This window comes from Zingiber officinale, chromosome 10A (genome assembly GCF_018446385.1).
Source record: "Zingiber officinale cultivar Zhangliang chromosome 10A, Zo_v1.1, whole genome shotgun sequence".
NCBI lineage: Eukaryota > Viridiplantae > Streptophyta > Magnoliopsida > Zingiberales > Zingiberaceae > Zingiber > Zingiber officinale.
The window spans coordinates 87,622,505-87,646,940 of record NC_056004.1 but is presented as its reverse complement, the minus strand read 5'-3'; the positions used below and the strand labels follow the sequence as shown (position 1 = coordinate 87,646,940).

Genomic DNA, 24,436 nt, shown 5'->3' with positions numbered 1-24,436 from the left:
TCTTTTAATCATAATAATAGTCTTAAATATTTATTTTTCTTTTTTTTCCATAGTTAAAATAATTAAATTGAGTTATAAATCATACACTTAGTGATAAAGAGTTTAGTTTGAAAACGTTAAAGTTATTTTGATATCTAAAAAATGCTAATCTAAATGTATTAAGTGAAAGAAAATGTATGAGGTCATCTTTATGATCAGGAGATCAATACGAACACATAAAATGTGTTTCATGTTATTCCGAGCTCTTTAGGTTTATCTTCCAATTTTAGAACATATTACTTTATTTTTTTAAATTAAAAAAAGAAGATAATTTGGGAAGAATTTAGAATTCATCCCAAATTTTGTCCCAAATTTGAGACGAATTTTCAAAATCCTCACTTGAGTCTAACTCAAGTCTCCTCACTTAAATCTAACTCAAGTCTAATGTACTTGAGTCTAACTCAAGTCTAATGTACTTGAGTCTAACTCAAGTCTAATTCAATCGAGTCTTACTCAATTAATCCTCATGCAATTCAAATTCAATGAATCACTATTTCATTAATTCAAATTGACTCCTTGAGTCTAATTTGAATTGGACTTAATCTAACAATTAGATTCAATTGAGTCCAACTCAATATGTTCAATTCGGATTAGACTTAATCCAATGATTCATCATATGAATCCATATCCAAATCTACTTGTTTTTTGTGTGTGACCGAATAGGTTCTCGTAACGTTGGCAATGTACCTAAATCAACATTTAGATATATAAGCAATGAGTGGCATCTAGCAAGGCATCATTGCTACCCAAGTGACGAGAAGGTCAAGATTCGACCTAACCTGTCCGTGGCTATTATCTTGTATGACTTTGTCCCTCTATCCTTGATATCTAGGTTGATCAATGAGGCATAGATCGTGTCATCCTTTTATCAACCTTTGTGTTTCTTGATCTTTAAGTAGACACACTCAATCAAATAAGCTCAATATCTCATATTGACTCATTTGCACATGACCATGCTTTCTTGTGTCCTACTAATCAAGGGGCCCACTGATATCGCTTCCGTCATATGGAAGGGATAGATCCCATCTATATCACTCACATCCCTCCGCATAATTCATTGCATACCCAGTGATCGATTTTATTGTCCACCTTGTTACAGGTGACGTTTGCCGATACCAAAGTACACAACTCCTTATATAGGGAACCGTAGTGACTTTAGGTCAAAGGACTATTCATACCAATAGTCACATGAGAATGTTTATGACACTCATATAACGATCTATGAAACATTCTCATGGCGGGTCATTCAGTATATATTCTCTAATATATACCTATGTGTCAACCTGATATCTCATATCCATGACTTGTGAGATCAAGTCATCCGTTGACCTACATGCTAGTCTCAATACATTAATATTGCCCTTGTATATTAATGCTTGACTAGGAATAGTTAAGAGTAGTGTTTTCTACAATATCTCACTATCAATTCAACTAATTGATATACTGTAGATAAGAACCTACTACCTAATGACATTATTATATTTATTCAATCGACACTAAACTGAAATAAATATAATAACCAACTTTGCCTTTTTATTTATAATGAAATATGATACAATAATGTGCCCTTTACAATCATCTCATAATTGATACTAGGGCTAATACTAACAGTTACTGTAGTATTGTGTAGCAGTCGACTAATATTTTCATCAGTTGACTTGTATCGAGCCGTTGGCGTATAACGGTTGAAATCTACGAATACCAATCGACTAGTAAGTATGGCAGTCGACTGGTGGCGGAAACATTTCTTAGATGTTTCCATCTGAGGTCTATTTAATGGAGCTTGGGATGCTTGAGTAAGGTGACGAAATTAGTGGTGGTTAACTCTAATTAGAGTCTCCAAGTGCTCAAGTGATCAAGTGTGGTCTTTTGAGAGTTGTGGTGAGGTTTCTCCACCAACAAGGAGCTACGCGAGCTAGTTCTTCGGAGAATCATCCACTGATAGATTGAGATCGCCTATCTTACGGATAGTCATGGAGTAGGAGTTTTATCTCTGAACCACGTAAATTAGCGTGTTAGCGGTTTGATGTTCTTCCTTATTGTTTAGCGTTGTTTATTTGTGTTTTTGCTATGTAACTAACACATGTAGGAAGAGAGAACTGCGGATTAGGGATGACCTAGCTATTCAACCCCCCTTCTAGCCGGTCACTGATCTCCAACAACTAGTTTGTTGAGCAGTGGTTAACCGACCCTTAAGCCGGTCAAAAATATGGAGTCTAATACTCTACCTAAAAGATAACATGACCGGTCATTCAATAAATGACCGTGTTTTGAGGCGGTCAACTTTTTAGGCCAGCTGGGATGTCCGATCCATCTCACAATAGACCAGCTATAGGTTTGGCTAGAATATGGGTCAACCTCCTCGAAGCTCGTGAAACACTCTGTGCATGCTCGGGTGGATAAAAGGTCGGCCAAATTTGAATTATTTAGCCTCATAATACTACTCGAAGCCCCGATCGAGTAAAAGGTCGACCGGGTTTGGAGTACTTATCCTCATTTTACTATCCGGATGGATTTCTAGCAAGGCATAGGTTATTAGATGGACTTCCAGGTAGCATAGGACATCATATTATTTCTTAAATGGATTTCTGACATAACCAAGGTATTTATATTATTCTCCAAATGAATGTCTCATGTCGTGCAGAACATAACTAAGTGGCTCAGTTCCAAGATAGATATAAAGACGGTCGGCCTTACTGGTTGGCCAAGATGCATGCAGTATAATACATAACAAAGCAGACTATACAAAATGTAACCGAGTAGCTCAATAGAAACAACCGACCTTAAAGACTGGCTGAGATATACAATATCCTAACAAACAAATCCTAACAACCTGTCAAAACAATAATGATGTATCAGAGAATATTCTTCTGGAAACTTCTTTAGGGGTCATCGTGTCTCCTATCAGCAGACCATTTATAACAATATTTTTCTTCATCAACCTCAGTAATAATAGAAACCATAAAAGACAAAACAGGTATACATGTGGATAAAGAGAAGATTTCTCGGATAATCATTACACATTACCTATGCTATACAATTTCCTTTACCTAACAAACTCTAACACATTTGGCCACCTTACGACTGCGGATATTACGTGAGGAGGTATATAAAGGGGAGTCCTCTCCGTAGTGAAGGTATCTCTGAACACCGGTAACTTTACTCTCGCGCACACGTTCTTGTTGTTCTTCGTTCACTCGTTTGGACTGGGACTGACTTGAGCGTTGGAGGGATTTCGCTAAAGACTCTCCCCTAATTTTTAGACACTTACATTTTGTTGACTCATCTCCTTATACGTAAGATCGGAGGAAAGCTTCTTCTTAGATAGAAAAATCTTCTACCAATTAACTATCAATTCACTATACTCAGCGCATCCTCTCTATTATTTTCATCTATTATTTTCATATAGGATCAATTGTCTTCTAATTGAAGAAACATTATGCGCATCTTATCTTTAATGTCACATGCAACTTTCTCGACATCGTAATTTTCTACGATGATTAATAATTGAAAACTGAGTTTTTGAGCATGAGAATTGAATTATCATGATTCTTATATAATTGTTTCTAGCTATCTTAGAGCAGGGTCATGTTTTAGTAATACTACAATCTCTTTGCTCCAATCGATTATTAGAAATAAATGAAAAAAATGATGGTAATCCAGTTATTTGAGACGGCATCATACGAAAGGTAGTTCATTAAGATATTTTACTAGAAGAATAGAAAACACAATATGATAATTTAAATAAAATAAATTGTCAATTTTGAATAAGAAAAGACTAGGACTACACAATTCAACGAAGTTAATAAATGTTAAATTTTTTAGAATTATGTACAGCTTCTTTTTAAAATTTGAATGGTCTTTTGTTTTTTTTTATCAAAAAAAAAAAAAAATGAATTATTTAAGGTATTAATTAAATGAAGATTAGACTACTGTTGGATCAACTATCTAGGTAGGTATCAACTAGACAAATCCGTAGGGCGACTGCAATATTGGAGTCAATGTAGAATTTTTGTAGAATTATAAGATGTAGAATTTTGTAGAATTATGATGGACTTCTATTTTTTTAATTTATGAATTATTTAAGGTATTAATTAAGTGATGTAAGCTGTAGAATTTTTATACAAATATGGTGGACTTCTTTTTAAATTTGAATGGCCTTTGTTTTTTTTTATCAATCAACATTATGAATTATTTAAGGTAGTAACTAAACGAAAAATTATTATAGTTATCGAATATTTAAATCATGTACATAAATTTTAAAATTATCCAATTATATATCTAATTTTATTTTTACCTTTTTTACATTCACTCTCACTTATCCTAATCGATTGCTACAGTGTAGTAATCCTAATCGATTGCTATAGTGTAGTAATCGATTCACATACTATTCATTAGTACAACCATATCTCAAATCGATTGCTACACTGTAGCAATCGATTAAAAAAATCTGATTCATGTTCAAAAAATTGATGTTCTCAATATGACATATGGAAATGATGTTTGAGGATATACATATAATCCGAAAAATTAGACAAACATATAAAACATAGTTCCATGTCATTCTGGGTTCTCTAATTCTATAAGTTGATTTCAGCCGAAACTGTTTGATGAACTTAAAGTGTTAGAAATGTTATGGAATATGTATTCCTATAATTCTTCTTATTATATGAATGTCCTCAAATATCAATTCCATAAATCATATTGATAGTAGTATTTTTTTTTTAACACGAATGCATCCGAAAAATTTAATTCGTGTTCAAAAATTTATTACTCTTAATATAACATATGAAAAAAATGTTTAATGGCATGAATATAATAAAGAAAACTAGATGAACACATAGAACTTGATTTTATGTCATTTTGAGCTCTCTAACTCCATCAATCAATTTTGGTTGAAATCGATTGATGGATCTGAAGATCTCAGAATGACATGGAATCAAATCTTTTGTATTCATCTAGTTCTCTTGATTATATATATATTTTCAAACATCATTTTCATACTCCATATTGAAAGTAACAATTTTTTAAATACAAATTAGATTTTTTAATTGATTCTTACAATCCAGCAATCAATTAAGATATTATTGTGCTAACGATCAGTATTCAAATCATTGATTGTTATACATCAGCAATCAATTTGGAGGAAAAAAAATTGGATATGTAATTTAGTAATTTTAAATTTATGTTCAGATATTCGATAACTTTAATTGTGGTTAAGTAATTTTCCGTTAATTAAATGAAGACTAGAATACCGGAGTCAATGTAAAATATAGATTTTTTTTTTAAATAATGATGAGCGCTTTTTAAATTTAAATGGTCTCCTATTTTTCTAATCAATCAACATTTTGAATTATTTAATTTATTAATAAAATGGAGACTAGAATAGTCGAGTCAATATTAGGTAGAATTTTTGTAGAATTATGTGGACTTCTTTTTATTTTTGAATGGTCTCTTAATTTTTTTTATCAATTAACATTATGAATAATTTAAGGTATTAATTAAATGGTAAATTACTCAAAGTTGTCGAATACTTAAATTAGATACATTTAAAAATTATTAAATCATATATCCAATTTCAATTTTACACCTTCATATTCGCCTACCCCAATCAATATACACTCAAATCGATTGATACAATATAGTAATTGATTCAGATAATGTATATCAATATAGTAATATTTCAAATCAATTACTACACTATAATAATCAATTAAAAAATATGAATCATATTTAAAAATTTATGATCTCAATATGACGTATGAAATAATAGTTGAGGATATGAATATAATTAGGAGAATTATGCCAACACATATGAGATGGTTTCATATCATTTTGAGCTCTACGTCCATCAATTGATTTCGGTCGAAATCGACTGATAGAACTAGAGAGCTTGAAATAACATGGAACCAGATCCTATATGTTCGTCAAGTTTTTCTTATTATATCCCAGCTACGAACATCATTTTCATAAATAGTATTAAAAGTAATAATTTTTAAACATGAATATGTCTGAAAAATTTGATTTGAATTCAAAAATTTATTACTCTCAATATGATGTATGAAAATGATATTTGAGGGCATGAATATGATCAGGAGAACTAGACGAGTACATATGACTTGGTTCCATATCATTCAAACTCTTTATATGCCCATCAGCTAATTTTGGTCGGAATTGATGAATATACTTAGAGAATTTATAATGACATAAAATTAAGTCCTATGTTCATCTAATTTTTCTAATTCTATTCATGCTCTCAACTATTATTTCCATATGTCAATTTTCATATGTCATATTAAAAGTAATATATTTTTTTTAATAAAAATTAGATTAGCAATTGATTCGGAAGGATAAAAATAAAATTAGATATGTGATTTAGATATAATTTTGACTACAAAGTTATGTAATTTACCGTTAATTAAATGAAAACTAGAATACCGGAGTCGATGTATAGATGTAGATTTTTTTTTTGTGTAGAATTATGATGGGCTTCGTTTTTTTTAATTTAAATGGTTTATTTTTTATCAATAAACATTATGAATTATTTAAGGTATTAATTAAATGAAGACTAGAATACTGGAGTCCATGTAAGATCTAGAATTTTTATAGAATTATGATGGACTTCTTTTTTTTTTTCAAATAAGAATAGTCCTTTGTTTAATTATTAGTAATCAACAAGATATCTAAGTTATTACTTTAAGAGAAAACAATAAATTTTACATAGAGATTTTAAAACATTAAGAAAAATATAAAATATCTTATTGAATTGGAAGAGGACCTACCAGATGAATCTACTAGATCTTGTAAAAAAACTATTAAATAGTGATACTCTTAATGATATAATTTTTATTGAAACTAATAAAAATTAAAAGGTTAAACTAAAGTTATTCATTTTTTTTATTAATATATGCTTATCTATTAGCTCTACTTATGACTATTAATGAGCTGAGAGGGAAGAATACTTGATTCTGAATCCTTCTATTAAAACCCTTGTTAAAATTAATCAAAGCTCACTTAAGTCCTTATTGGAATAATTCAAGGAATAATCCATACTCCATAGGATCCAATCTATAATCTATCATATTGTACCTATCCAAAACTCTAATACATGAAATTGTTATCACGTCGTTGCCATTCTCTATCAACTGTCATATTATGATGAATTTTAAATGGGACGTCATAATTAATTTCCCTTGTTATACTGTTCGATATTTATTACTAAATACGTCCTAATTAAACACCGTAGAATATGGTAAGATGTGGAAAATTTTGTAGAATTATGATCGACTTCTTTTTCAAATTTAAATGGTTCCTTATTTTATTTTAATATAATGATCAAGTGTGAATTATCTAAACCATCAATTAAATGAAGGAATACTAGAAATACTCGAGTCAGTCAATCTAGACAATTTTGCCAATCTGTAAAATTTTTATAGAATTATGATAGATTACTTTTCTAATTATTTGGTAGGGCCAAAAATAGTTGATTAAGATACTTTACTAGAAGAATAAAAAACAAAACTTCAAATATGATCGTGTCCACAAATAGAGAAGACGATAAGATGAGGATGTGGCTCCAAAGTTGACGCGAGGAAGACTTCATGTAGTCATGCGGCAGTGCCAGAATAGGAAGTGGTTCCTGGCACTTTTCTAATTAATTAATTAGAGGATTAATTAAGAAGATGAATCTTTTAGATCATCTTGTAAACAAGTTATAAAATATTATTGGCCATCAAATATCATAAACAATTTTTCTAATTATATTAATGCTCTCAAATATTATTTCCATATGTCATATTGAAAATAATATTTTTTGAATACAAATTAGATTAACAATATAATTGATTCGGTAATTTTGACTACAAGGTTATTATGTATACTGTTAATTAAATGAAGACTAGAATACCGGAGTCGATGTAAGATGTAGATTCTTTTTTGTAAAATTATGATGAACTTCGTTTTTCTAATCCATACTCCATAGGATCCAATATAATCTATAATCTATCATATTGTACCTATCCAAAACTCTAATACATGAAATTGTTTTCATGTCGTTGACATTCTCTATCAACTGTCATATTAATTAAGATGAATTTTAAATGGGACGTCATAATTAATTTTCCTTGTTATATTGTTCGGCTAAATACGTTACATTTATTACAAAATGCCGTTATGCTGTGATATCGGATATCTGCCGTTATATGGGATATCATTATTACTAGAAGAAATAATGATATCATAATCATTTAGGAGGGGACCATAGGAAAGGTAGCTGATTAAGATACTTTACTAGAAGAATAGGAAGCATAACTTGACAATTCAAGTATATATGAACGAAGACTATATATGAGTACTAATTAAGACAATCTAGTTAGTGCCAAATCAACCTAATTAAACACGGTAGAATATCGTAAGATGTGGAAAATTTTGTAGAATTATGATCGACTTCTTTTTCAAGTTTAAATGGTTCCTTATTTTATTTTAATATAATGATTAAGTGTGAATTATCTAAACCATCAATTAAATGAAGGAATACTAGAAATACTCAAGTCAGTCAATCTGGACAGTTTTGCCAATCTGTAAAATTTTTATAGAATTATGATAGACTACTTTTCTAATTATTTGGTAGGGCAAAAATAGTTGATTAAGATACTTTACTAGAAGAATAAGAAACAAAACAACTGGAATAAAATACATTGACTATTTTAAATGAAGGAAGACTAGAACTACTTAATTTTTGTAGATTAGCTTCTTTTCGAGTTTTGAATGGTCCTTAATTTTCATGATCAACAGAATGACTTGTCTAAGTTATCAATTCACTACAAAAAAAAATAATAATTTAGACACGAAAGTTTGGAACGAAAATTTTTCGTCCCAAAATAGTAACAATTTTGACGACAAATACAAAATTTGACCCAAATAAGAAACGAAATCTCCAACAAAATATTTTCGTCGCAAATTCCCAACGAACACAATTTTCGTCTCAAAATTCGTCCCAGATTCTGGGGCGAATTCTAGATTCGTTCCAGATTCTGAGACGAATCCAGGAATTTGGGGCGAATCTTGGATTCGTCCCAAAATCTGGGACAAATCCTGGATTCCTCCCAAAATTAAAAAATAAAAGAAAAATAATTCGGAAGGTCTAAATATGGACCTAGAGATATTAGAATTTAATGAAATAATTTTCTTTGTGTTTGTATTTTTTTCCTTATCATAAAAATATCCTAATCATAAATTTTAACCTAATATATTGAGTGTGGTGATTTTTTAAACTTGAATATGACCTAATTCGTAATAAAAAATTCACCACGCTCAATATAATATGTTAAAATTATGGATGAAAATATTTTTAAGATCACGAGAAAATTAGGAACCCATAGAAACTATTACTTTAGATGAAAATATTTTGCAATGAATTTTTTTTTTCAAATTCATCCTAAAATTTGTCCCAAAAGCCTTTATTTTTTATAGTGATTTAATGGTGACTAGGAGAACTTAGTCGTCAATGTACTTACTTAGATGTATACCTTTTAAAAAAATATGATCCATTTCCTTTTCAAGTTTGAATAGTTCTTGTTTTAATCGATCAATGGTATGTTTAAACTATTACTTTAGGTGAAAACCATAAATTTTGCATCCAAGTTTTAGACTTAAAAGAAAAACATCTTGATGAATAGGAAAACAAGAAGTCGTTATTAATTAGAGGATTAATTAAGAAGATGAATCTTCTAGATCATCTTGTAAACAAGTTATAAAATATTATTAAAATTTTAAAAAGGCCATCAAATATCAGAAACAACTTTATAAATTATCCACAAAATACTCTTTAAAATTTTCATGCTTATATTATTTAATACTCAATTGCTTCACTTCATTAATAAATAATGATATAATTATATTGGAACTGATAGAGATTAAAAGGTTAAACTAAATCTATTCATTTTTAAAATTAATCTATGCTTATCTTGCAGCTCTCTACTACTTATGACTATATGATTGATTTGCAGTAGGAGTCTTATTCATCTATTAAATTATTAGTGAAGCTAAGACGCCACGTTAGGAATTCACCGTACTTCCTACATTACAGAGTAGTATGCCGGTATATGAAAAAAAACGTTATATTTATTACAAAATGCCGATATATAGGATTTCTGCCGGTAATACACCGTTCCACGTGTTATCCCGTGGAACGGATAGTGGACTTGGATTCTATTTAATCTATCATCGACGCCCGCGGTGCTTTACTCCCTACAGATCACAGCCGGTGCCCCGACCCTGCACCATGGCCTACTCCTCCGCTTCGGCGCTCGCGGTCGCGGTGCTTCTACTATGGAGTCGGATCACCGCAGGTGACCCTCAGGGCAGCCTCCTCCAGGACGGCTGCAGCTTATACAACGTGACCGACACCACGTGGTCCGCCTTCGCCGCCACCATCAACCGCACCTTCGACGAACTCCGCTCCACCATCTCCGCCGCCTCTCCCGGCAGCTCCGCCGCCCACTTCGCGACGGCCCAGAGCTCTGCCCCACATCCAGTCTACGCTCTCCTCCAGTGCCGCGGCTACCTCTCCACCGCCGACTGCCTAGCTTGCTTCTCTGTTGCCGCGGTCCACATCATCCGCAGGTGCGGCGCCGCCAACGGCGCCCGTGTCATCTACGACGGGTGCTTCCTACGCTACGAGAGCGCTCCGTTCTTCTACCAGGGCACGCTCCCGGGGAACTCCAACTCCTGCGGCAGCCGTAACGCGACGGGCGGGTTCGCCGCTGCGCTGCGGGCGCTGTTGGAGGATTTGAGCGCCGCCACTCCGAGGACGCCGCAGTTCTTCGCGGCGGCGGAGAGGGAGGGGGTGTTCGGGATAGCACAGTGCGTGACGACGATCGACGAGGAGGGGTGCGGGCAATGCCTGGCGGTAGCGGTGAACAATGCGGAGTTGTGCCTTCCGGGCGCCGACGGCCGGGCGGTGGACGCCGGCTGCTTCATGAGGTACTCCGACGAGTCCTTCTTCCCCGCCAACCAAACCATGGATTTATCCCCTTTCTTGAATTCAGGTGAGCCAAGTCGTAGTTATGGTTTTCGCTTGGAAATTTGATTTGTCAAAATCGCATGTTATTGTTTTCCACGTTAGCTTAGATTTTTTGGCTGCTCTTACACCAGGTAAAATAATCCATTTATTGAAGGCAAAATCAACAAACTTAAATTTTTACAGTAGAATATGAGACAGAATTGACTGAAGATTGCTTCTTGCTTCCTGAGAAAAATACGTACGCTTTTGTGCTGCCTGTAATTATATATGGATTATTGGTTTTGGAACAGGGAGATCGAGCAAGCGGAGAGCCATCATTTGGGGAGTCACTGGAGGAGTCGGCGGCCTGTTGCTTCTTCTAGGGCTTGTGGCACTTGTCTGGATCAGGAGATCCGGAGATCAACAAGGCCGAAAAGGTTCGTACGTCAATCTAATCTATTCTCTACTCACCTGATCAAAGTTCTGCAAGTAGTAAGTATTGCAAATCATTCTTCTTCCATTTATAAATTAATGTGATAATTCTGCAACTACTAACAACCATTATATTTATAAATAAATAATGTCTATGTTGAAATGATAGACTTAAATTTTTCTTAGATTTGAATGTGAATGAATAGTATTCGTTCATTATTTTCTAAAGCATATTACTAGCTTCTAGAGTATATTTCTAGTATCTAGAGTCATAAAGAGTATCTTGGAGTGTCTTTTGTAGTCTTGTATTTGACATTTTGTTATCATTAAGAAGTTAATCATAGTCCTCCCCTATATTCTCTTCTTCCTACTAAGATCTTCATCTCACTTCTCTCCAACAGTCTCATCTATTAGGCAATGTCCAATGCAAAAACAAAACCTGTCACATCATTCAAAGAAGGTTTCTTTAGTTCGATTACTTCATTTATTTGACTAATTAATGGTCGAATAGGGAGCTAATCCTGTTAAACCAACCTTTTTGGCCTACTTTTGAGACGAATAAGTTAGATATATATTCTCGTCAGGTTGGATGATGTCACATCTAGAAATCTCACATTCTGTTATTGACACGAAGTTAGATAGGGAGTTGGATTCCATGCCATATTATTTTTGATAGCTTAATCATTTGTTGATTATGATTTGTTTGTTATTAATAAGGATTGAAAGGATATACGTCATGCCAATAATTTACAATTGTGCGAAGTTCTAGTGTTTTTTTCTTTTGCAAAACGAACTGTGCACGGCATTTTATGTTTCTTATCCAAGTAGTTTCTCATGAGGTTATCTCTGTGCAGGCGATATATTAGGGGCAACTGAGTTACAAGGTCCATTAAATTTCCATTACAAGGATCTAAAAAAAGCTACAAATAATTTCAGTGAAGACAGTAAATTAGGAGAAGGAGGTTTCGGTGATGTGTACAAGGTGAGATCCATTAATTGTTTAAAATGTTTTGTTCATGAAGAATCTTCTATCAGATCTGGATGTAAAATCTAAACCGTATGAATTTTAGACAATCGAAATAAAAATTTGAATAGGAAAAACAAAAACATATGAGTATGGATCTTCATTTAATCAAGAACATGACATAAAAAATTAAATACATAAATATAATGATAAAGAACCTGATTAAAGAGTCATGTCTTTGTCCTTTAGCGTCGTCTAGAAGATCCTGAAGAAGAAGGAGCGGAAGCAAACGAGGAGGATCTTCCAAGAGCCTTAAGGGATAACGGCGCTGAAAAACTTCTTGTCTATGGGAACAAGAAACTAGGTCAAGATTCTGCCCTAAACCCTTAGGGGCCTCCCCTTATATAGACAACTAATCTGTTATCAGCCCATAAATGATAATGGATCGGACTAAAGGTTTCTACACATTCAACCCATATCCAATAACTCGAAACCCACTAAACATAAGTTAGATCACTTTAAATGGTTCAAATTGTATTCACATATGCAACTTACAGATAAGTCCACTGAATAGGGATAATTATATCTAACAATCTCCCACTTGGACTATATATGAGTTGTATGTGAAATATAAGTAAAACTATAGTTGATATCAAACTTTATTAATACAAAATACCCCTGTAAATAATCTGGTTCATTAACTTTATTGGTATAGACTAAAGAGGTTATAGCAAATGTATATGATCGGAACAAGCCCCAACAATAATCACAATACCAATGTCATTAACGACATAAATCAAGATATATGGATGTGTAGAGTGAAAATTATATGAAATGTGATTAGTACATGTCAATTTCTAACTGGTCTGAGGATGATTCAAAAGAGTCTGATCATATTTACAAAATACTTTATGTTAAACTGGAATAGCTAATCATGATCAACTTTATAATTCCAAAAGGAATCGATATATTATACTTACAAACATCAAATGTTAAACAGCAGTAGTAAATCATGACATATTTTATTTAGAATGTTAAACAAATAAAATACCTTTGAATGTTTTGAACTTTAAGTACGCACATCAATCAAAACAAATGTTTATCTTTATTAATCAAAAACAAATGTTTATCTTTATTAATCAACATAGAACAAAAAAATAAATACAACCTCCTACTATATGAGTTCTTCCATAAGAAGGACTCTCATATCTACAACATACACATGAAACACCTTAGGCACCAAGCTTTGGTGAGTGAATCAACTAACATGGAATCTGTGCTGATGTGCTCTACCATGATTTGACAACTCTAAACTCTTTCTTTAACTGCTAGAAACTTGATGTCAACGTGCTTAGACTTTGACGAACTGCGGTTATTCTTGGTATAAAGTTCTACGGGTTTATTACCACGGTAGATCTTTAGTGGTCTGTCAATGCCATCAATGATCTGCAATGTTGTGATGAAGTTCCGTAGCCAAATCCCGTGATTGGATGTTTCATAGCATGCTACTAACTCTGCCTCCATAGTAGAAGTGACTACTAGCGTCTACTTAACACTCTTCCGAGATATAGCTCCTTCAGCAAGTATGAAGATATAGCCTAAAGTAGACCTCTTGCTATCCAAGCATCTAGCAAAATTGGAGTCTGAATATCCAATCACCTTTAACTGATCTGATCTCCAATACGTGAGCATATGCCCTTAAGTTCTTTGTAAATACTGCATCACTCTCTTAACTACTTTCCAGTGCGATGGTCCTAGGTTACTTACATATCTGCCTAACATCCTTACTATAAATGCTATATTTGGTCCGAGTACAAACTTGTGCATACATTAGACTTCCCATTGCTGGCACATATGGGAATTGCTCCATCTCCTTTATTTCAACTTCAAGCTATGGACATTGCTGTAGGCGAAACTTGTCACATCTTGACACAGGTGTGTCACCAGGTGTACAGTTCTGCATATTATACCTTATAAGTATCTTTTCAATATAGGCATGTTGTGAAAGTCCAAGAATACTTCTTAAACGATTACGATAGATCTGTATGCCTAAAACTAAGGATGCTTCACTAAAATCTTTCATTTCAAAATTACCAAATAGAAATGACTTGATTTAAAATAACAGACCCTTATTATTGCTCGCAAGCAATATATACTCCATGTACAAAACAAGTATAACAAACTTACTCCCACTGAACTTGACATATATGCACTGATCAATAGAGTTCCCTTTAAAATTATATGACCTAACCACTTGATCAAATTATTGATATCACTGACGGGACACTTGTTTTAAATCATAAATGAACTTTTTTAATCTACATACTAGGTGCTTTGAGTCTTTAAACTCAAAATTCTTTGGTTGCACCATATATATATACTCCTCTATGTCTCCATTAATGAATGCAGACTTTACGTCCATTTGATATAGTTCCAAATCATAATCAGCTACAAGTGTCATGATTACCCTAAAGGAGTCTTTTGTCGACATAGGTGAAAAAGTCTCCTTATAATCAATGTCTTCTTTTTGAGTGAATCCCTTAGCAACAAGACAAGCCTTATACTTTTTGACATCGCCACTTAAATGCCACTTGGTTTTAAATATCCATTTACAATCAGCGGGCTTCTTACCTTCAGATAATTCAACAAGTTCCCAAACATCATTATCTGTCATAGACTTCAACTCTTCTTGCATGACGTTAATCCACCTTTCAGGTGAGAGTATTATTTGACTACTTGGAAAGATGTATGATCACTTTCCAATCCAATGTCAAAATCATGCTCTTGTAGATCAACATAATTATGAGAATTAGTGGTTCTCCATTCCCTTGTGGATCACCTTAAAGACACTTGTGTTTGAGGTGGTTGAGGTACTTGCTCATCAATATGAGACAATACTTCAATCTCATTGGCAGACTCCTCCAATTGCATTGGAGATGTCATGAAAAATATTTTGGTTCACTATGCTCATTGGATGTGTGATGCCTATAATATGCGGTATGGTAACCATACCACTAATGATCGTACTAGTAGTGACCATAGGAGGATTGCCAATACATTTCTCAAAAGATATTTTCCCGACCTTATCACTCCCACTGTCTTCAATGAATTTGATGTTTCCCATTTCGAAGAAGAATCTATTAGAGGGATCATAAAATTTATATCTTCTTGACTTCTCAGAATAACCTACAAAATTACAGCTAACTGTTCTTGAGTCCTATTTTCTTTTAATAGACCTATAAGGCCTAGCTTCAGCTGGATAACCCTAAATGTGTAAATGCCTAATGCTAGGCTTTCTACCCGTCTACATCTCGAATGAGATTTTAGTTACTACCTTACTAGGTACTCTGTTGAGTAGGTAAACTGCAGTCTTTAGTGCTTCACCCTATAAGGACTCTAGTAGAGAAGTGAAAGTCATTATACTTTTTACTATGTCTTTTTGGATTCGATTGTGACGCTTAACTACACCATTCTGACTGGGTGTACCAGGTATGGTATATTGAGGCGCAATCCCACACTCAGCAAGGTAGTACGCAAAAGGTCCTGGACGTTGTTCACCTAGTCCATCATATCGACCGTAATATTCATCTCCATAGTCAGATCGGACGACTTTACTTTTCTTACCTAATTGAAGTTCAACTCCAGCTTTAAAAATTTTAAACATGTCCAAAGATTGCAACTTCTCATGAATAAGGTACAGATAATCAAATTTAGAATAGTCATCTATGAAGCTAATAAAATATGTGTGTCCATTCTACGATGCTTTAAGGAATGATTCATAAATGTTAGTATGTATTAGTTTCAAAACGTCACTACAATTGCTAGTCCTATATTCCTTTTGTTAGTGGTCTTCCCCTTGATACAGTCTATGTAAATATCAAAGTCTGACATGCCAAGGAAATCGAGAATTCTATGTGACATTAACCTTTTTAGGCATTGTTCGAATATATGTCCTAAACGCCTATGTCACAACATGGAAGAATTTTTCTTAGTCAATTTATGTTTTGTACTTATACTATGAATTATTACGTTGTCAACTGCAGGAGTAAAGGTGTTCAATTTACAAAGCTTATCAACTAATGAACCATTCCCAATCAAAACTAAATTAAAGAAAATACTAAACATTTCATTTCCAAATGAACAACAATAATTTGATTTGTCCAACCAACGAATTGAAATTAAGTTCCATCTAAAAGATGGTAAAATAAATATAGTTTTTAAATCTAGAAAAACATCAGTTCCTAAATTAAACCTAAAAACACCTATGAACTCTACTTTAGCTTTCTTGTCATTCCCCGTATAGATATATCTTTCACCATCAAGCGGATGACGACTCTTAAAATAACCTTGCATAGTGACACTTATGAGAGTAGTAGCACCAATATCTATCCATCAAGTGTCAGTGGATACTATAGCTAAATTAACTTCCAAACTAACAAAATTTTGAAAACTCCGAGAATCTGCAGTCTACTTTCTTTTTCCTTTATTGATCCTCTTTCTCTTCTTGCCTGAATCTTAAGATCTAGATGCTAGGTGAGCACTTTCAAGCGTCTCACGCCTCAGTCTCTCCCTTATGTTTTCTTTTCTAGTATACCATATGGTTACCAACTTTGTAAAAAGTATGGTAGTGTCAACCTTTTCATTTGAGGTGTGAATTGGTCTACCAATTGGTTTAGAAAACTCCTAGCATCTTCTTCCTCAATTTTTGACTCTTTAATTGGTGCCGGTATGGATAGCCTCATGATACTTAAACTCATGCTATTTGATTTCTCACACAGCTAAAATTCAACACTTTACTCTATAGTGCTAGTACTGCTTAGAGGTGTAGGGTGATCATTCCTTAATGCATAGTCTAAGTTTATATAGCCTAAGACCACGATCATGTATTCTCTCCATTCAACAAAATTTGAATTAATTAGTGTTGAGATGTTATTAATGTTGGCAATTACAAATTGCACTAAAATTAAAGAGAGAAATTTATTTAAGTTCACGATTTAACTAAAACCAAGAACATAAAAGCACGTGAATGAGTAAATGCTAAGCTAGAATCTTGGAGGGAAACACTAGAAGGGAAAGGTTTTAAGGTTAGTAGATTAAAGACAGAATATATGGAATTTAAGTTTAGCAATATTAGAAGTAATGAAACAATTGTTAAGATAGGAGAGGACGAGTTGCCTGGAACTGAGCGATTTAAATATTTAGGATCATTTTTACAAAATGATGGAGGGATTGAGAGAGATGTCTTACATATAATACAAGCAGGATGGGTGAAATGGAGGGGAGCGTCGAGTGTTTTATGTGACCGTAAAGAACCTCTTAAACTTAAAGGTAAGTTCTATAAAACCGCAGTTAGACCTGCTATGTTATATGGAGCTGAATGTTGGGCTATGACTCGAGCACACGAGCAGAAGATGAGAGTTGCAGAGATGAGGATGTTAAGGTGGATGTATGGGCATACGAAGATGGACAAAATAAGAAATGAGAGCATTAGAGAGAAAGTCGGAGTTGCATCTATTGAGGAAAAACTCCGAGAGACACGTTTAAGATGGTACGGACATGTACTTTAGATGACCAATAAATGCGACATGTACTTAGATGACCAATAAATGCTCCAGTTAGGCGATGTGAAACTATGATAAATATGCATATCAAACGAGGAAGAGGAAGACCAAAAAAGACTTGGTTAGCAACAATAAAACAAGATAAAATTTATTTAAATATAGATGATGATATAATAGGAGATAGAGCTCAATGGCGTAAAAGGATTCATACAGCCGACCCCACCTAGTGGGAAAAAGCTTGGTTGTTGTTGTTGTAAGAACATAAAAGCAACATAAAATTATGCAAATAAAATAAAATTTTTAATGCATATAAATGAGCTATTTATGAGATACCAAGTACAACATAATATGTCTTCCTTTGGATCGACACATTATTGATTAGCGATACTCTCTGATATAACTCAAACTTTAATTAACCACACAATATGTCTTCCTTTAGGCCGACCCATTCTGTGCATAATATGATACTTTATATAAGTTATATTTTGATCCATAACTCACAACAACCTTAATTAGCCACATAATATGCCTTTCTTTAGGCCGACATATTTTATACATGATCTGAACAAAATAATATTTTGTTCCATAGTTGTAAACTACCTTGTGCATATATCTGGAATAAAAGTAATCTTCCTTTGGGCTGATTACTTTTAGCATAGATATACGTCTACCAATATAAAATTTATTAAACCTACTTAAGGTGTCTTCCTTTGGGCCGACACATTAATTTAACTTAGTAGCACATTGTATAGATAGACCCAAGAAAACTCTAGAAACTTAATTCGAATAGAAATTACTTAATCAGTCTTAACAACATGAAATTAGGCTTATTAATCGATTGATATCCTATGGTAATATTACCATTGATATTATCCAATCGATTATTTCAATCGATTCAAAAGCCTACTATATGTGATCATGTGATTGTATACAGAACTCTTAACTACTTTTAAATTCTATAATTAAATAGTATTATCTAATACTATTTAATTTCTTAATTATTGAGGTATTAAAAATATAATATATTTTTTTTCTATTCATTGTTTCAATGAAACAGTGAGTTTTTAAACGTCTTTTGTTAACCGTTTCACGTTGAAACACTGAAATGTGAAATAGTGTTTTTTTTTCTTTATGAGCACTGTTTCAATTGAATCATGTTTTTTTTTCTTCCCTGAAACAATAACACTACTGTTTCATAAAAAAAAATGTTAAAAAAAACATAATTAATTAAAAAATAGAAAATCTCAATCGATTAAAGTCAAACTTAATCGATTAAAATTGACGTAGCTACGAATTTAAAACTATTGATCGAATGATTGATTGTTTGAAAACACCAATCGATTAATTGATCGATTCGAATCTAGTTTCTGTTCAAAATTTTAGACTCAACAATCGATTGCCCAACCAAAACAATCGATTGAACCATCATATATAATTTTACCTAAAATTAGGTTATATAGTGACAATTTCCGTTGTTCTTCGTATTCTTTGCAGAAACACGAAAAACTCAAAAATAGAAGTCTATCATAGTTTTCTCTTACATAATTTTCGATGATCAAAAATTTATATTATGCTAGGAAAACTTGATCTAGCATATAAACAACAAATCGACGAAAAACTTAAACTTTATTGCCAATGAAAAATGACAAAAAAGAAACTTACTCTGATACCAATTGATAGTTCTTGTAAAACTTAAGTCGTATGATTCTAGACAGCGGAAATAAGAATTCGAATAAAAAAATAAAAACATACGAGCATGGATCTTCGTTTCATTGAGAACATGATATAAAAAAATAAATACATAAACATAATGACAAAGAACCTGATTAAAAAGTCATGTCTTTTTCCTTTAGCGTCATTTAGAAGATCCTGAAGAAGAAGAAGAAGAGGAAGCAAACGAGGAGGATCTTCCAAGATGCTTATAGGGTACGACGGTGCCTTGTTGTCAACGGGGAATAAAAAACTAGGTCAAAATTCTACCCTAAACTCTTGGGGACCTCCCCTTATATAGACAACCAATCTATTATCAGCACATAGATGATAACAGATCGAACTAAAGGATTCTACACATTCAACCTGTATCCAATAACTCGAAATCCATTAAACATAAGTTAGATCACTTTAAAGTGTTTGGATCGTATTCACATGTGTAACTTATAGATACACCCACCGAATATGGATAATTATATCCAACACTGAAAACTTTAAACTTTCAAGGTTTTACTTCTATCATCAATAATTTTGATTGCCTAGTTGATGTACACTATTGCCCTATGCTGACCGTTCTAATTTTCACAGGGAATACTTAAAAATCGGAAAATAGTTGCTGTAAAGAGACTAGCAATTGCTCAAATTAGTAGGGCAAGAACAGATTTTCAGAGCGAAGTGAAGCTCATTAGCAATGTTCACCATAGAAATTTAATTCGTCTGCTTGGATGTTCTAGCAAAGGCAAAGATTTTCTTCTTGTCTATGAGTACATGGCAAATAGCAGCCTTGACAAATTTATATTTGGTAACTTCTTAATTTCAACATACAAACAGATTGCATCTTACTCTGAATGTATGCTTCATTATATACTGTTATTTTGTGTCGTGTTGAAATCATTCTACAGGCGACAAGCGTGGATTCCTCAACTGGAAGCAGAGATTCTCAATAATCGTCGGCATGGCTCGGGGTCTTTCTTACCTGCATCAGGAATTCCACGTTTGTATCATCCATCGTGATATAAAATGTAGCAACATTTTGCTCGATGATGATTTGCAGCCAAGAATTGCAGATTTTGGCCTAGCGCGCCTTCTGCCAGACGACAAGAGTCACCTTAGCACTCAGTTTGCCGGCACTTTGTATGTCTTTACCGACTTTAACTCCCATTTAGTCGTTTATTTGTTTCAAATTCTCAATACTATAGTATCGTGTAGGGGATACACAGCACCTGAGTATGCAATTCACGGGCAACTTTCTGTAAAGGTCGATACATACAGCTTCGGAGTTGTTATTCTCGAAATAATAAGTGGCCGGAAAAACAATGATGTAAAACTCGAGCCTGAAACTCAGTATCTCCTTGAATGGGTAATCACAATATGAACTTTTACTATAACAAATAGCACAGACATTAACACATGCAATAACGGAACTGGAATATATCTTTGTCTATCTTTTTCGAGACAGGTTTGGAAACTTTATGAACGCGATCAGTTGATCGAGCTGGTGGACGGAACCTTAGATCCTAGTGAATTTTCTCTAGAGGAAGTGAAAAGGATCATTAAAATAGCTCTTCTCTGCACACAATCTGCTGCTGCTGATAGGCCGACCATGTCTGAGATTGTTGTTATGTTGCTGAGCCAAAGCGATAATACTCTTCAGCCGACGAGACCAACCTTCATAGATGCCACAAGCAGAGTTCATGGAGATGCATCCTCCTTGATCGTTTCATCTTCTACCTCGCATGCAACTGTTTCAGTTTCTCAAGTTTCTGCTCGCTGATGTTCCACAACAAGTAATATTCTGCGAATTGAATTTTCATTTAAGAACTGGATTTTCCTTAGAAAGATAATGTTAAGACAGTTGCATGGATGAATTTTATGTTTTATCTTCTAGTTCTAGGATGAATCATTAAAACTATACTAAATTAAGCGTTCCTCTTGCTATTTCAATTCACGTGTTAGTTAATTATTTAATAAGTAATTAATAGTTTTTTGTTTTTTTGCTATATGATTAATCTTAATAATCATGGTGTCAAACAATTTTATATATTTTTAATTTTAATTTTTTTACTATAATAATTTTAAACCATCGTGAACTGTATTAAACTGTGAAATATAATAGTCTTGGACAATTAATATTAAGAGTCGACTGATTAAAAATTATCCAATCAGCGGTATTAAACGGTCGAACCGTTGGATCCAAATTATGATCAGACCTCCTTGCCACTTGTATAGGATGGTGTGTCATCTATCTCAATTTAAGAGTTTTAATTAGTCTTAATTATGCAAAATTTATTGGCCAATTTGATTAAAGAAAGGCTAGAGAAAAATATAAAATTCAAATCCTGAATTTTATATGTTGTCAGTATAAATTACCATGAGCAAAAAATCAAAATGACATCCCAAATTATGTAAATAGTTAGAAGGGCATTTTTTTTTTAAAAAAAAAAATCAAAATGATGTTCCATCGTATATTTTGTATCACCCTTTATTCTACATGAAAAAAATATTTATTTCATTTTAATTAAAATTATTATATATAAAATATTTTTATATTAAAATATTTTTTTATTAATTTGATCAAAATTATTTGAACTGTATTAAAATTATTTTAAATTGATTAAAATTACTCTAGAATAGTTACAGCAGTTTCTTGGGTATAAATATAAATATCTATTCTATTTTACATAATCGAATTATTAAAGATAATCATCTTTGTTAATGAATTGTTTCACAGATTTTATTTTCGAATACTTAGTGTTAAATAGAGCTGTTCATATATAGATCAATCCTGATTCACAATTAAATTCAATCAAGAAATTGACAAACGAATTAGATATTTATATATGTGGCAAAAGACAATTTGCTCATCTCAGTATTTCTGCCAATCTATTTCTATACCAATACAGATGAGATAAATCATCGGTGACTACTAGCTATTAGTACAGGTGACCAAGATATAGGGGAAGACATGCTCGAACGCATTGAGTTTCTATCCCAAAACTTCATGTGGTAGCACCTCATGCCTCAACCACCGCACCACCCCTAGCTAGGGGACCAACAAATTACTTATATATGTGGCAAAAGTTGATTCGCTCAGCCCTAGCATCCTTGCCAATCCGTCTCTAGGCCAACACAGAGGAGGTAAATCACGGTTAGCTACTAGCCATTAGTGCAAGTGGCTAAGACATGAGAGAGGGCATGCTCGAATGCACCGAGTTTCGACCCCAAGACCTCATTGTTATATTATATATATTTATTTATTTATAACTTTAAGGCAATTTGGTCTCATTCTTTTTTATATTTAGAATTTAGGGTTTCTTAACTGAACTATATAAAATTTTATACTCTGTATTTCTAAATATCAATTTTGAATTCAATAATATGCATAGTTTTTTTCTTTTCTTAATTTATACATCCTATCAGAGCAATTCTCCTTTTCTTATCTAATTTTTTCTGCCGCCCCCTGTTACTACTTCCTGTTGTCGCTATCGTCTCCTACTGCTACTATCGATTTCAGGCTGACATCTTTTTCTGTTGATTTCGACACTGATACCTTGTCATGCTGATTTCGGCACCGACACTCTTTTCTACCGATTTGGGCATCGACGCCCTTTTTTGCTAATTTTTGCTAGTACACATGTGGTGCTCTCTTCTCCATCCTTGAGTGTTAGAGAACACTTCTTGTTCGTGTGGATATCACTAGAGAGTTGTCTACGTTGACAACTTCGAGATCCGGCGTACCGTTGGACGAGCGGGATTTGCGAGGGCACGCTTCAAAGGTATAAAATATTTTTCCTTTGTAGATCTACTGTAGATCGAAGTTTAAAACTCGTACTCGTATTTCCGAAATTTTTCTTCGCACAGATCCAATGGCTAGGGGGTTTCGGGGTTTCCGCGACGTGAAAAAGCGGTTTTCGCGGCCCGAAAAACTCAACAGTTGTATCAGAGCCACGTGCGAAGCTTGTACGAGTTTAGTTTTTGTTTTTATGATAAAAATTCAGTTCTGTGATATTCTATAATTTTATGGTTTTTAGAGTTTTTATGGGTATTTTTCTCGTAGAAGCGAAGCACAAGTGTTTCGGCACTTGTAGGCTTCAACTACCGAGAAGAATTTTCCAAAACGGCAAAGTTTCGCTCCAAAATTTTTTGGGACAGCGGGCTTAGGCACTGTTAGATCGCAAAGGAACCCTCGCGATGGTTAGATCGTGGGTAGGGGCGCTGCCCCTGGCCCCGCAAGGGGATTTGTTCCACGATTGCGCCCGAAAACGCTAAACGGGACCGCCGGGAAAAATTTACTCATAAAATTGTAAAAATTATAAAAAAAAAATTACAGAAAATTATGAAAATATATAATTTTGAATTATATATTAATTTTGTGATAGTCATGGCCCAAAAAGACCCAATGTGATTGGATTTGTGTTGTAATTCATAATACGACCTATGTGCCGTCATGTGATGTGTGTGCTGTATTTTGATTCGCGACCTGTGCGTCGTGCCTTCTATTTTATTCTTGTTGTAAATTAGATTTAAACTCGAATGTAACTCGAGTTTCTAAAATTGTAATGTACAAAATTAGAGCGGTGGAAGATCCACTCGAGACGGAGTAACGAGGAAGACGCGAGCAACACAAGGTGGTCAAAAGGAAGGAGCTTGAGAAGCTATTGACTTTAGGTTGACCATCCAATCTTCTCATTGGTTTGAGAAGATCGTAGTAGGGCCATGACATAATCA

The 24,436-nt window shown here is 33.4% G+C and overlaps 1 protein-coding gene across 1 annotated transcript; it reads left to right on the top strand.

The window, feature by feature from the left end:
* Positions 1-10,301: 10,301 nt before the first annotated feature.
* Positions 10,302-21,612, top strand: LOC122027672 (cysteine-rich receptor-like protein kinase 2). The gene is made up of 7 exons (XM_042586665.1): positions 10,302-11,087; positions 11,353-11,478; positions 12,328-12,455; positions 20,297-20,510; positions 20,611-20,842; positions 20,918-21,068; positions 21,168-21,612. The coding sequence occupies exons 1-7, from the start codon at positions 10,322-10,324 to the stop codon at positions 21,480-21,482; spliced, it is 1,932 nt and encodes a 643-aa protein (XP_042442599.1). The 5' UTR covers positions 10,302-10,321; the 3' UTR covers positions 21,483-21,612.
* The last annotated feature ends 2,824 nt before the right edge of the window (positions 21,613-24,436 follow it).

Excerpts from the sequence above, each read along its gene's own strand:
- LOC122027672 (XM_042586665.1), top strand. The coding sequence starts at position 10,322 with ATGGCCTACTCCTCCGCTTCGGCGCTCGCGGTCGCGGTGCTTCTACTA. Across the intron at positions 20,843-20,917 it reads ACTCAGTTTGCCGGCACTTT|GGGATACACAGCACCTGAGT; the intron begins GTATGTCTTTAC and ends AGTATCGTGTAG. Across the intron at positions 21,069-21,167 it reads CTCAGTATCTCCTTGAATGG|GTTTGGAAACTTTATGAACG; the intron begins GTAATCACAATA and ends TTTTCGAGACAG.